The sequence below is a fragment of the Paroedura picta genome, chromosome 14 (assembly GCF_049243985.1).
Source record: "Paroedura picta isolate Pp20150507F chromosome 14, Ppicta_v3.0, whole genome shotgun sequence".
Lineage (NCBI taxonomy): Eukaryota > Metazoa > Chordata > Lepidosauria > Squamata > Gekkonidae > Paroedura > Paroedura picta.
Genome location: NC_135382.1, coordinates 30,062,344 through 30,077,778, shown reverse-complemented (window position 1 = coordinate 30,077,778; position 15,435 = coordinate 30,062,344). Strand labels below are relative to the sequence as shown.

The following is a 15,435-nucleotide window of genomic DNA, read 5'->3' as shown; positions in this document are numbered from 1 at the left end:
GGACGCCGCCACCTGAGCCCCTGTTCCACTTGCTTTCCCGCCAGTGCCCCTGACTTTCTGCCGCCCGCTGGGGGGTGCTGCCAGTGGTAGCTGCGCAGTGCCACCCCTAGGGCGAGCCCCAGCCATGGCGGCCACTGGCGAGCACCAAAGGTGAGCCGGCGGTAGAGTGGCACGGCAGCACCCGAAGCAGCAGTTGGGGAGGAGGACGAGGAGGAGCCGCGGCCCTGTACCGACTGATCCACGGACCGGGGGTTGGGGATCACTGATCTATATGTTATCAGTGGCAGCAGAATGTCACAGGGCTCACAGTTCTGCCTGCTGTGACTCTCCTTCATATCAGACATTCTCTTTCTTAATATTGACTGTTACTCTGCTATATAAAGTACTTTTTAAAATCTTCTGCCTTCTCATTGCTGGTTTGAGGGAAATCATAGCCACCTGATCCCACAAAACAGAGTCTGCAACACAGCGTCTGAAGTTGGTTAATTGCTGGCAGTGTAACGCTGTCCTGCTCTGTTTTGCCCACTGCTGCCACAGTTTTACAGGTTCTGATTATGCTGGTAATTACTATTTGTCCCAGCCTGAATTTTCTATAGCAAAGACCCAACTATCCTGGACTTGCAGAAGAGAAATGCTTTATAGTTTGTCTTTTGCTTAAAGGACAACAACCAATTTAGATATATATTTTAGCAGTTTTAACTGTCTGGGCAGCAGGAAGACTGCAGAATGAAATTTCCTGTGCAACTAGTACAAAGGCCCTTAATGCAAATACACAGTGCTTGGGGGGGAAGGAGAGAAAGGATTCTTTAGATCAGGCTGTCTTTTTGATCCCTCTCAACTTGACAGCACCCTTCTCAACTTCTGCTTTGCTTTCATCTCTTTCCATATTCGTCCTTCAGTGCTTTTGAAAAAAATAGCTGCTGCACCTTATTCCTTATTTATAAACTTATTAACTATGGATTTTCACACCCAGGTTTTAAAGGAGGCATTCATTAGGATTTGTGCTTTGACGTTATGTTTGTGATGAAAGAGGATGTATACTCCAGGTGGTTTTTAATGCACTCTCACCCCTGTAAGTGCTGTGTACTGTGTGCTACTCATTTGCGTCCGATTGAGGGAGCTAGAGAATATAGCTTGACAACGTATTTCCCTGCCATGAAAAATTTCAGGAAATAAATAAGATGTGGCTCAAGGCTGCTTTTTTATTCTTGCCTGATACTATCTCTATATGCAATATTTATAATTGCACAGTGAAAAAGAGAAAGGTAGCTTTAAGCTCATTGCAAATAATTTGTTCCTAATTATCATTGCTGGGCAGTGTGTTCAGCTCTTGGGACCATATATAATAAGCACAAAGCAGGTTTAGTAAACAGATGTTTTGATTAATTAAGCACATGCTTAATTAATTTGCAGAATTTAAGAGACCTGTCGATAGCATATCTATAGAGACATTATGCTTTTCTATTTCTGATCGTTTATCAACTGCAATTTTATCCTGCTTTTCCTCCAAGCTAGATGGTTTGTATGACTCTTCTTATAACCCTGTGTGTTCGGCTGAGAAAGTACCTAGATTCGAGTCCAGTAGCCCCTTAGAGACAGCAAATAATTCAGGGCATCTAAGCCTTCGAGAGCCAAAGCTCCCAACATCAGATATGATCGTTTGAGAGAGCGACTGAGTCAAGGTCACCCATGGAGCTTTATAGATTTGAATCTGAAATCTCCCAGGCCTGTGGCCAGCACACACATTATGCCACAAATTTTGGCTGTATGTAGTAGGAACGTCCCTCTTAAAAAAGGGATTAGCAATTTTCCACAGAGCACCTTCCTGGAACACAAAGTGAGGCTGGTGAGGGAGAGGGATGAAATACTGTACTTATCCATAGCAGTTTTTCCTCACCAGTGGACTGAAAAGTATCCTTGTGTGAGTTGTGCCGTCTCCTTGCTCTGTGGGCAAAGCATATATAATTCTTTCTAGCAGAGCCTTCCACTACCGTCAGGGGGCACTTTGCCACCTCCCCATGATGCATGTCTTGCCAAGCTTCTGATTAAGACAGAGCAACCTCTAGAAATAGCCATCATAGATTATGATCAGCTTCTCCCTGGAAGCCTGTAATTAAAGATACTGTAAGACTGAAGAACAGGTGGGGAAAGAACTTTAAGACAGTCTCTCTGTAGTTAGAGGGAGTTCTCCCATTCCTCTTCTGCCAATTGGGGCAGGGAATGATAGCTTTCAGTGGAGGGAAGTATCATTATACAGGATTCTGAAAAGCTCTGTTACCCAGGCCAGGAATAGCAGAGAGGAAAGAAATTATTGAGGGAATACCTTTTGGGGGATTCTTCTACTAAACTAAGCCTTAGCTGAGATGAAATTTGCCTGGTTTACAGTGGTTGATGACAAGGTGACTGCATTGGTAGGAGAGGTCTGCAGAAGTAGCAGCTGCTCTAGTAGAACGGTGGCAGAAAATGCTGAACATCTGAAGTCAGGGAAATACATCTTTTGATCAACCAGGTTATAGTTAATGATGAGCTGCGTTTTAAAAGATACACATTTTAGCCTGTATTTGGCTGTGTGAGCTTACAACATAGGAAAGCTAAAGCATCTAAAAGGAAAAGTAATTTGAGCTCTCTTTGGAGTCAAACCACAGGAAGTACTAGTTGTCCCACATATGAATATTTAATTTGAATGTTCAAATAGATGAGAATTGGTGATTTTGGCAAATACAGCAAAATCCAAGCATTTAGAAGTTTTTCCAAAGGAAAAAGCTGACTCCAGCCAAAGTTGAAACTTTAACCACTGGACATTGGAAGGAAAACTCGATGCCTTCAGCTTCACTTCTGTGCTATCCTTTGCTGTTGTTTCTCTCCTCATATAGTTAGCCAGGACTTAAAGACTGGTTCCTTAGCTGGTGGCAGCTGTTTCCCTCCTTCCCATGTGCATTCCCCTCCCCCAGAGTGGACTCCTTTTGTTGGCAGCAGGAGCACAGTAACCTATCTAAGGCTAGATCTCCAGTCAAAAGCCATAGGCTGAACTCTCGCATGACACCTGAAACTCTTTTCAATTGTTGGTGTGCATGGGTGAAAAACAGAGTGGCTGCCATAAATGTGTTTGGCCGTGTAGGTAGGTTGATTTATCATCACATTTCAGACTTCCTGTGCTTTTAAAAAATGGACATCTTATTTCAATCTTGAGAGCCATACTCCAAGTATCTATTTGGATGTGTAATTCCTGTTTCCATTTGATTCCAAAAAATGGTCGCTCAAGGGCATTGTTGTTGCATGGCTGCAATCGTAAATAAAAGAGCAATTGCTTTTACCACAATGAGAAAAGTAGTACTTAATACCCTCTTTTACTGGGTGAAAAATTAATATTTATTAATTTAATATTCATTAAAATAAATACATATTGTTTGTTGTGAAATGTCCATTGAAAGAGGTTTCTGATCATTTTTAACTGTTTTTTTTCAAATGTTTTAATTAAAAAAACATTAACTGGTTCTAGGCTATTTTGTTTGTGCCATTTGCCCTTAAAGGTCTTGCTGCAGCCCAACATGCCTACCCATTTGAATCTATGGTTTTACTGATTTTAGCTCTTTAAGGGTTTTCCCCCCCTTGGTATTTCAAGTATTTTTTGAGAAGTGTTGCTAGCAAGCCCCCCCCCCCCCCAAAAAAAAAAAACATTATCCCTGAAAATACATCATCTTTATTTCCAGGAACAATTCAAAATTCGGGTCTTGCTGTCTCCCTGTGAGCCTGCCCTTTCACTACAGGGCCCCATCAGAAACACTTTTTCGATTATCCTTGGAAGTGAAGGGATAGGACTTTTCACCTCAGTGTAGATTTGTCTGGCGGCTTCCTCCTTGCTCTTTAGACGGGCACCGGGAGAACCACAGTCTGGCCACCTCTCCTCGATGGTATACCACAAAGTTTCCGAAAAAAAACGAAGTCCTAGAGTGACCTCACATCCCGGGCGACCTCTCTTCCCTCCCCAAACTCCGCTCCCACACCCTAGGAATCAACTTAAGGTGGAGCCGGCAACCCTACCTCTCGGCGCTCGGTTTGTGGGTCCTCCAGGGCAACCGCGTCACTCAAGACTTAATGGGGGCCGGCCAGGCTCGTTCCGCGTGACCCGCGTGCAGGCGGGATTCAACAGGTAGCGCTCACCCCCTCCCCCCTCCCGGACTTCTGGGCTGCGTGGCGCAGGCCCTACTCGGAGTCGCCCCACTGGGAACCGAGCACTGGGACCCGAGCCCTTCCCGACGCCTCTTTCCCTGAGGGAAGCGCCTCAGCCGCCGCCTTCCCCCGCTTTGAGGCGGGCTTCCTCGGCCTCTCTCCCCTCCCTTTCCGCCGCCACCGCGCGAGAGGAGGAGGAGGAGGAGGAGGAGGAGCGGCCGGCCGAGGGGAGGGGAGGGGAGGCGAGGCGAGGCGGCGTCTCCGGTGGCCGGCGCCGGAGCCACCCGGTGAGGGGAGCGGAGAAGTGACGAGCAAGCGGAGCGGGCGGGCGAGACGTTCCCTCAGGCGGGCGACGCCTGCGCGAGGCGAGGCGGGAAGGCGGCCCTGAGGCGCGAAGGGGGCGGCCGCGTTTCCCTCCGCGCCAGGGCGGTCCGCTTCGCTAGCCTCGGTGGGGACCCGCGATGCCTTCTTCTTCTCCGCCGCCGCCGCCTCCTCCTCCTCGGCCGCCGCCGCTGCCCTGAAGCGCCGCTCGCAAGTTCCCGGGCGGCCCAGCCGCGGCCGGCGGAGCCGCCATGAGGAGCGGCGAGGACCTGGAGGGCTTCGACGGCGAGGCGTCCAGCACCTCCATGATCTCGGGCGCCAGCAGCCCCTACCAGCCCACCACCGAGCCCGTCAGCCAGCGCCACGGGCTGCGCGGCCTCCGCTGCGACCCCGACTACCTGCGGGGCACCCTGGGCAGGCTCAAGATCGCCCAGGTGGTGGGTACCGGCAAGGGGGGGGGGTGGCGGCACTGATTGGGTCGGGGTCTCTCCCTTCTGCTCCAGGGATCCATGCTGGGGGCTGCTGGGGGGGGGTCCGCCTTCCTTGTCATTTATTAGGGTCATTCGGTTCTTCGCCAGAGATCCAGCTTCTTTATCGTGTTGGGGGGGGGGGTCTTGCCCGTCTTCTCCAGAGATCCACCTTGGTTATCATCTAGGGGTCTTTTGGTTCTTCTCCAGAGATCCACCTTATGTTGGGATCTGTTGGTTATCCCCTCTCCTGGATTCTCCATTTCTACTCCAGGGAGCCGCCTTTATTATTAGGCCGGGGTCTTTCCCCTCTGCAGGGATCTATCTTGGTTCTCCTGTTGAGGTCTGAAGGATCACCTTGCCCCTGCAACCCATAGCCTGCTCTAGAGAATCCAGAGCATTTGGGGGCTGTCCCTGGGTTCAGGCTTTGACAATGCATTGGATCGCTTTTTCTCTGTGTAATTGTTTTGTCAGTGAATGTTGGCTGAGATCCTGCAGTAGAAGCAGCAGTTTCATGGGCAGCAAGCCTCCTTTATTTACTAGTAGGGTGTTGGCCTAGGACCTGGGAGGCCAGAGTTCAAATTCCATGAAACTCACTGGGTGAGCTTGGGCTATTCACACTTTCAGCAATACCTACTTTACAGGGTTGTTGTGAAGCTTAAATAGAGGAGGGGAGCACCATGTTGGTTGTTCTGGGCTCCTTGGATGAAGGGTTGAACTGACATGGTTTTGTGTGTGTGTGTGTGGGGGGGGGGAAGGCTACGGATTGCTTGAAGGGTGGGATTGAGCGTATATTGGGTAGTACTTTGGGTAAGTGAGACCCAACAGAGAGGAGAGAGGAAGAGGCAGGAGACCGACAGTCATGTTCCTATCCTGCCATATGTTGACTGGGTGACCTTGAGCCAGTCTTTTTCAGCCTAAAGTGGTTCACAGGGTTGTCAGGATAAAATGAGGAAGGGAGAATCCTGTAGGTCAGTGGTCCCCAACCTTTTTATCACCAGTCAATGCTTGACAATTTTAATGAGGCCCGGGGAAGGGTAGTCTTTTGCCGAGGAACATCACCGCCACCTGAGCCCCTGTTCCACTTGCTTTCTTGCCAGCGCCCCTGACTTCCTGCTGCCCGCTGGGGGGTGCTGCCAGCAGCAGCTGCGCAGTGCCAGGCCAAGGGGGAGCCCCGGCCATGGCGGCCACTGGAGAGCAGCAAAGGTGAGCTGGCGGCAGAGTGGCAGGGCAGCCCTCGAGACAGCAGCTGGGGAGGAGGACAAGGAGGAGCCGCGGCCCGGTACCGACTGATCCACAAACAGGTCCTGATCCGGGGGTTGGAGACCGCTGCTGTAGGTTTCTCTGAGGTACTTGCGGGAAGGATGGAACAACAGTGCATACTTAGCATGTGTTTGTGTGTGTAGTAGCAGGAATGGCTATGATACAACCTAGAAGATTCTTTGTATCAGTGGCTCCAAATATTATTGTGCTGTTTAGCTTAAACAGTTCTTGGGTTTAGAAGGGAGGTTCCCTGGGGAAGAATGGTGGAGTACTTAGCATTTATTTAATGCCTTGGAATAGTCAAAGTACTTTGTGTACATTTTCATGTTGTAAGTTTTCTAGCAACCTTGTAAGGTAAGCTAGTATTATTATCACTGTATTGTAGACGGGAGCATGGGGAGAAGTGAGAAGTAGCCAAAACTACCTGGTAAGTTTATGGCAGAAGGAAGATTTGAACAGCAGCTTCCTGAAATGCAGGCCAGCACTGCACTAAACTGGATCACATCTCTCTTCACTAGAGGATCTTTGACTTAAATATGGCTTTGCAGTTCCTCTGTTGTTGCTCCATCCTAGCCCCTCCCTCCAATACTACCCCTGTAGGATATTGACCTACCCCACCCACGACTTAGAATGTTTTTTTTCCTTTATGGTATTTTCCTTCCTAATCATACCCCCACCTTCTTGCAGAAAGTTTCTTAATCCTTTTGGGGAAGGATTAGATAAGGAGGTAGGGGAAGGACACTTTTAGATAAGATGACATTCTTCATGATTACTAGCATTCATTTAGCCTAGGAAGGTCACCTTTTAAGACTAAATTTAAAATTGCAGGTATGAGGTCACTTCTCTTCTGGTATCTATTTTGCATTGTCTATTTTTCATCTTGATTCAGTCAAGCCACATATATTTCTACCACCTTTCAGTCTGTTCAAAATATTTGCTGCGGTAATAGTTCTGTTAGCTACAAACATTCATGACCAATTAAACTAATTAGTCTCTTAAATTACTTTTTTGGGGGGAGGGAGTGTCTCTTTTGTTTTTGGATAGGTGGAGTAGGAAGAACTATGGTTTGTGATTGCTATTTTCAAATGAAGTTGCTTTATACAAAATCAGATTGTCGGTCCATTTAGCTCAGTATTGTATATTCTGACTAGTAGTGGCTTGTTATGGTGCTGGGCAGAGAGAGGTCTTTCCTAGTTCCTGATACTTGAGGCCTTCTAACTGGAGATTTCAGTGAGACACAAAAACCTTGTGTGTCTATTTAGAAGGGCTCTTGTCTCTGCATTCTTTAGGTGATTTTAATGTTAAGTGACTACAAGAAGAAAGGAATCGACTGTACTGCCAGCTTTATACTTGACCTGCAAACTGTATTTTTGTTTTAACTGTAAGGTGACTTATTGTAGGCACTGTGTGATGGTGAGTCACATGATCTCTCCCCTAGACAACAGGGAATTCTAATGTCAGATCAGCTGAGTTAATGAGGCTTGGGGGGAAAAGCCAGTCCAACTGGTACTAGCTTGTGATTGGACAGTTGTCAATCCATTCACAAGATCATTAGCAACATAGATTTTTAGGGCATTGTGAATTGTGATCGGAAAACAGTCGTGACTACCCTGCAATTTTCCAGCATAAAAAGTGCATAATATAGATGGGAATCTTAGAAATAGCTATGTGTCTCACTTTGCTACAATCAGTGGTTATTCTGTACAAAATACCTAATCTGACTAATATGTACTGCATACATTGTGTTAATGTTTCTCGTGGTTGCTGGCTTGTTTTTTTTCCTGGCTCTTCTGTGGTTGCATAGTGCCTGAGTTCTAATCTTTTAGTGTCATCTAAGATTTACACTTTAAGATATTAAAACAAAATCCCTGTAATGTTTTTTATTAAGAAGCATCACACAACTTTTGTTTCTGGATATTTCTATGAAACTTACCTGCCTCAATCTTTTGTCCAAGTTGACCATATTGTACCTACCAGACTCCTCTTGCTAGTTACAGCTTTTATAACAAAAGAAGGTGGGTGTATAGTGATACTAATTTTTTACTGGCTGTATTCTGGCTTCTTTGACTCCCTTTGTATTCGTCACTTAGGTGCCATTGTTCTTATCTCCAGTGTTTAAACACTGCTCTGCTTGCATTGTTTTTACCTTTTAAAAAAGGTAAATCAAGATCAGAGTTCCTGAGGAGGAGTGTAAAGTTTTACACATTTTGCACATTTAATTGGACAATTAATTTAGAGCTCTGCTCTCAGAAACAACTTATTATTAGACTTAGCAAGAATCATATGGCTTGAAAAAATCTGGGTGGTCATTTCTCTAGAAAATTAAGGTAGCAGGGTATGAAAAACTCTGTCACTGACTACTTTCATGTAGTCCTCACTGTTTGTTATCCTGTATTTCTGGAGAAGTGTAGGATCCCATGGAGGGATATGATTCTTCTACCACCGAAGTTTACTATGAATTGTGATCTGGTAGAAATGATACACTTAACTTGCATTGACGTGACCTACAAGTCAACATCTGAGGAAATATGCGTGCATACAAAACCGTGAATAAGACTTTGTTGATCTTAAAGTTGCCACTGGACTCAAAATTTGTTCTGCTGCTTCAGACCATCGTGACTACCCATATGAATGCAAATAAATCAGTGTGTTATCCTGATTTATTTAATCCGCTGTTTGGATTAATTGGAGACCATATGGCCAAAGTTCACTGTTGCTTTATTTTATATCCTTAATTGATACTCTGTTCCTCTCCCCAATGGGGATCCAAAGCAGTTTACGTTGTTCTCGTCTCCATTTTATCCTCACACCAACTGGCTCAAGGTCACCCAGCAAGCTTCCATGACAGATGTGGGATTCAAACCTGGGTCTCTTAGATCAGGTCTCCTCCCACCAAGTGGGGATTTATGACAACCCCTGTAGAGTTTTCAGGATGAGAGTTTTGGAGGTGGCTTGTCATTGCCTGCCTCTACATAGAGACCCTGGGCTACCTTGGTGGTCTCCCATCCAAATACTAGGTAGAACCAACTCTGATGAGTTTCTGAGATGACAAGATCAGGCTAGCCTGGGCTATCCAGATCAGGTCCTCAAATTGTATTCTGATACTCTAATAATTACACATTTCACACTGATGTTAAGAAATGCTTGGCTTTATGTGGTCTGGGGTTTTTAATGGCTTTTATATGGGATGTAACCTGCCTCGAGGCCATGGAGAGACATGGGGCAAAAAGCTAATAAATAAATAATTAAAAAGAGACTAGTTGGACTTAGTTCGCCCTCACGCCACTTCTAATCTGGCAAGCTGGGTTTGATTCCCCTCCCCCACATGCAGCCAGTTGGGTGACCTTGGGCTCACCACAGCACTGATAAAACTGTTCTGACCGAGCAGTGATATCAGGGCTCTCTCAGCCTCACCCACCTCACAGGGTGTCTGTTGTGGGGAGAGGAAAGGGAAGGAAATTGTAAGCCGCTTTGAGACTCCTTCTGGTAGAGAAAAGCGGCATATAAAAATAACTCTTCTTCAAGAACCCCATGAGCAATCATCTAGTATGTCAATACAAATGACTGGCTTATGTTCAAATTGCTTCTTTTAGAAAATGATAGTCTGGCACTTTTAGTCTGGAATCCGGCTGTTTGGCTTTATTGACGCGGCTTAAAGAATACCAGGTACAAAAACAAGTTTGCAGTTTATGACGATAGAGTAGGTCAACACAGGAAGCATAGGTAGATAATTTAGTCACAACAGACTATTTATCGGGGGCTGTAAGCCATTTGTGCGTATTCGGCATTAACTTTTACCATCTTTTCTAGGTTTGTTAAAAGAGACTTGTTTCAGCAGGTACTGAATAACTGCAAACTGAAGTTTGCACCTCTCATTCTTTCAGTATGGTAGGGACTTGTGGTATTCTGTAAACTGCAGAAGATATCTATTTCAGTCCTCCCCACTCTGAAAGACTATTATATGGCTGTCAATATTGTAATTTGGGGTATCCACTGGCACATAATTGGCAGGCAGTTCAAACCCTGTGGCGGGAAGCCTCACTGAAGTAGGAAGTCTGAAATGTGTTTCTAAAATATTTGCAGTGGAAAACTTGGACTTTGGGGGGCATAATTTAAAACACATTTTTGAGTGGCTTTGTTTCAACTCCGAGTAGAAGGTAATTTTTCTGATTACTTGGGGGAGGGATGGGACGGGACCCTTTAACTCTCTGAGTTCTAAAATGTTTGTTCACTTTGCAATCCATGGTTAATATTTGAGTTGCCCGGGAGTTTTATATGCTTCTCAGTATCCTCCTCTATGGTGTGTGATTTCTTTGAAGCATATTGTCATCTGTGGACAACAACAGGGACTGACTGTTTTGAATTGCTACCTACAGGTTGTCCTGGTACTTTCTACCAAATATTGAACATGTTGAAGTAATTTGCCAGAGACGTTTCTGTTGCTCTATCCTACTATTTTCTTTTTTCTCCCGTGCATGCAGTAAGCCATTTTGGCTGTCAAATGCATGTTATGCAAAGTTTTAATGACCATTTTTAAACCTCAGACAGGTGGAGTCCCTCTGTGGTCTTCTTGCTTTGATTTGGAAATTCGCATTCCACAAGCTTAGATTCCCTTTCTTTAAGGGAAATGTTTAAACTGGGAGCTGCTTAGGGAAAGGGACATACTGTGCTCGTGCTAATCGCAGGAGGTTTCTTATCTGTTCAGCAAATACTTCATTGCCTTACATTTCCTGTGGGAGCATGAGCAAAAAAGCCGCACGCCCCAATATTTATTTAAATTTTTCTTCGCCACCTTTCTACCCAAACAGGATCTCCAAGGTGATGAGGGTACAAACATATAAACTCACATACCATCCAAAAACCAGGGAGGATGCCAATAGCAGTTATTGGGGCGGGGGGGGGGAAGAGAATGTCACAACAAAATAAGTCTTTACCCACTGGCAAGAACACACTTCTGAATGAAACAAGAGACTTGCATTCTGTGTGGTTTGGAATGGCAGTGTTGAATTGGATTCTTTTTACTGTGGCTTATGCCTGGCTTCTGAGCCATTAGATTTAAAGGCATTAGCGGGCTGAGACAGCCCTTCCTGTTTTGTACTGGATCCCAGTTTGCAGTATTGAAAGCGGTTTGCATGACAAGCCCCCTTATGTTATTGTTTTCTTGATATTGTGTACGAAATGCGAAAATCTGGGGTTGGTTGTTGGGCATCTTTGAAGTTCCTTCAGAGGTTGTGAATCTGAGATTACCTTTGAATCAATAGATGTTACTTTACTTAGGGAGAGTGCTGCAAGGGCGTCAACTGCTTCTCCCTTCCCATCTCACAGCTTCATCTTTCTTCTTCCCAAGCACTTAATTCTTGTCATTCCTCCCTAGTTCCTCAGAGCTTCATTTAAAATTATCTAATGTGCAGTTAAATAGTTCATCCTGTTTGTCTATTTTGTATTTAGTTCCGTATTGAGATGCATGTTGGCACCTTAAAGACTCTCCGATTTATTATGCACATAAGCTTCCGTAGACTGTTTTTTGATGCGGTGCAGGTTAGTCCATGGGCAGTCATGCCACACAATGCACCACACACCAAAGTTTTAAAGATCTCACAGGGTCCTTGGATAATTTAGTGGAATGAGGTATGAAAAATAAATTTAAGCATTTGGATTTTATCCAACCTTTTTATCGTACAATGCGTCAGATTAAATTCACAAATAGCATGCTACAACAGGCTATCTGGTCTTTAAGCAGCTTTTTCTTTTTTCTTTTTACTCCCTTAGGCTAACCTTTTGGAACTTATTCCACTGGTGTCATGGTTGCCTTCTGTATTTAAATCCCTGTACATAACTGTGCCACATAGTTATTGTCTCTTTTTCTGTCACTCTCCGTCTTCTTACTGTGTTTCTCTCCAACGTTAGTCATTTTTGAAGATTGTTTAATTGTCTACCAGCTCTGTGAAAAATGGGCTTATTTATTGCCTTTGACTTTTGAGATCTGATGCTTCTGTGGCTTGGTAACAATGTAATTAAGGATCCGAAGCTTCAAGTGATGCCACATTACCCTGCAATGCCCCATGGATGCGTTTACCGTGTAACAGAGTTAATTATTCAGAGAACCGAATTTACCCACAGGAAGATGCTGCTTCTCTGGATTTCTATGTTGTTACACCCTTGAGAGAGGTGTGGCGTTGCACATTTATGCTTTTTCTGAAAAAGGAACTACACCCTAAGTCTTCACGCTGCAGCATGATTAAGTGCTAGAACTCAGGTTGTTTTCTGCTCCTCGGGGGAAGGAAATAAATAAAAGCCCAGGTCATTTTTCTCAGCTGGAGCAGTAGTAAAACAGTTGTCTGAGGCTATATCCACATATTACAGAACCTAAACAATTCCACAGGGCCTGCAAAAGGGAGCTCCTCCGCCAGGCATTTGGTTGAGGTTGACCAAACTACCGCTTCCAGTTGGCCCCCAAGCTCCCCCCCTACAACCAACACTAATCGGTTACCCACTGGGTCCAGTAAGAGTTGAGCTGAGGCTCTCGCAATTTCTATTTTATAATGTTATTGTTATGATCTTGTTATTATTACTGTTATTACTGTTACTGTTACCTGTTACCATATGTTGACTGTATCCTTTCCTGTTTTCTGTAAACCGCCCTGAGCCCTCGGGGAGGGCGGTATATAAATATAATAATAAATATAATAATAAATAAAAATAAATAAATTATTGGATGTTGCACTAAGACAATAATTTACAACACGGTCTTTGTAATTTACTTCATTTAGGGCCTACCTTCCTCACAGAGACTCAGGGCAGGTTACAAAGTATTTTTAAAACCCCAAAATAAAAACAATTCAGTCAGAGAACACAAGACCTCCAGTAACCATGCAGTAGGGCAGCGTAAACTGAAAACTGACTAAAGCAAGACCTACCATAACTCATTGGTGGATTACTTAGCAGAAAACAAGTTGATACATGCCATGTTGTAGGGGGTAGACCTACAATCGATTTTCATTTTGTGGATGAGACAATCCAGTTGTCAGTGCCTGCCAGAATACAATGATAGCATCGTATCCAACAATGCATGGAAGCAGCCCAAGTCTCCAATATTAGCCAGAGTTCACTAGAGTCTGTTCCAGCAGCTGGTGTCAAACCTCAGAAATGTAATCTCTTCTTGTTTAATGTTCAGCCTTGGAAATGAGCTCCCTGAAATTCTGAGTACAGGAAACTTTTTTCCCCCAAGCCTACCCATCCCCACTGGTGTCTTTTCTAGTCTTTATGAATTTTACTTGTTTGGTTATTTGAAGATGATTTATATGTGTGTCGCAGGTGATTGGGTAACTGGCTATTTGCAAAGTTTCCATTTCAGAGTGTAATGTTATAGAATATTAGGTAACAAATAAAGACAGTGAAAGTTTTTAATATCTCACTTTGCAAATTGCTACTTTGCTGGTTTCTGGGCAAATGGGAATGATTCAAAGTCTTCCTTTTGTGTATTTCATATTCAGTGGGAGTCTGGCTTTTTATAGAACTGGAAGCCATTGCACATTTTTAATTCATTGCTGAACAAGTTTCATGTTAAGTGGGAGGCCTGTGATTGGTAGTCCCAATGTATTTACGTTTTTTAAACAAAATCAGGGTTGCAGTGTGGGAGTGAAGTTTCCACTGTGCCATGTTGGTGATAGAAATATACTCTCCTTCCCATCTGCTATTAGCCCCAGAGAAATGCTTCTTTGAAGTTATCTCAGGCGGACGACTAAGAGAGGAAGAAAGAGCCAAGAGAGAGAGAGAGAGAACGGCCTAGAACAGCCGTTTTGGTGCTGTTACTTTCCAGGGCATGAGATTAAAGCAGATTTTAAATTACACAAAGAGAGCGAAAGAAAGAGTCAGGTTTTCGGGGAAAATCCACAAGATATAATATTTGTGGGCAGTTGGTTTTTTGGACTCGTTTGAACTTCAGAGTCCTGCATATTTGGAGTTACATTTCCTTAAAATGCATATTTGGAGTTACATTTCAGAAGTTTACCAATTTCAGATACTGCATAAACAAAGCTATGCATATTTGTTGTTTGTTGAACATATAATTTGATGCACTCATTTAATATGCAGGATAATATTTAATTCTATAAATCTGATGCATAAATAATTTTCTAATTGTTTAAGGGCCTTTCTGGACTGATTCATCCTTTTAATTTAACTTTGGAAAGTAGAGATTTTTTTTATATTAGAAGCATCTAGTGACACAAGAAGGCAAGTTTGCATTTATAAGTTCCCGTAATGTTAAATGGGATTTAAAAACAGACAGACAAAAACATTCAGGAAGCCTGATCACTACTTTGGTTCATCGTTGACCAAATAATTAGAATCATAGAGTTGGAAGGGACCTCCAGGGTCATCTTTCTATTTATTTTATTAATTAATAAGAATCTAGTCCAACCCCTGCACAGTGCAGGAACTCACAACTACCTGCCTACCCACAGTGACCCCAATTTTATGCTCCAATGATCCCTCGACGAAAAAATCTTCAGAATCCAGCCTGGTCTGGAGGAAATTCACCTACCATCCCAGAGCGGCAGTTAACAATTCCCTGGGTATGCAAGGGAGGGCCACAAGAGACAAACATTGACACATCTCTTCCTGCCCACCCAATCACAATCTGCCTAAGTTAATTATTTATTGTTCTCCCATTTTCACATTTTACTTTTTCTTCCCAAGTCACTTTAAGGTTAACACTGAAAATGGAAGGGGAATCCTGAAGCTATTAAACGGGTTTTTGTATATGCACATTTGCAAAGTTGACAGTATTCTCAGTATACTTTTTAAACATTCTGTTTTTCCAGTGTGTCTAGACTAGTTTTCCTTTTAAGGCACGGCGTCTAAAGGGGGCCATCAGATTGGGAACTGTAGATTCTTGGGATTGCAAATACTTTAAACTGTTAAAATTCTTGTTCTAATGGGTTCCTTCTAGGCCACACTATGCTCTCGATTATTCCCCTCATTAAAATTCTTCTCCCACTCTGTCTTTGGTAGTTGGATACTTGATATTTACGTATGACTAATCTTAAACAGGAATCTTTAAGAACAAAATGATAGCCTTTAGTTTAAAACGGAACTTGTATGCAAGCTTCTTTGTCTGTGAAAAAAATCTAAAAGCCTCAGATTAATTGGCAAATGTATCTACTTTTGTAAAACTGGAGTTCAAGTTCACTTTTTTTTAGCTTTCAGTTGA

General features: G+C 43.8%; 1 protein-coding gene across 1 annotated transcript in view; it reads left to right on the top strand.

The window, feature by feature from the left end:
* The first annotated feature begins 4,418 nt into the window (after nucleotides 1-4,418).
* Nucleotides 4,419-15,435, top strand: part of CMTM4 (CKLF like MARVEL transmembrane domain containing 4) — a 37,242-nt gene continuing 26,225 nt past the window's right edge. Inside the window, exon 1 of the mRNA XM_077309960.1 lies at nucleotides 4,419-4,928. Within this exon, the coding sequence (XP_077166075.1) occupies nucleotides 4,743-4,928 (186 nt within the window). The 5' untranslated portion in view covers nucleotides 4,419-4,742. The remainder of the gene's footprint in view (nucleotides 4,929-15,435) is intronic.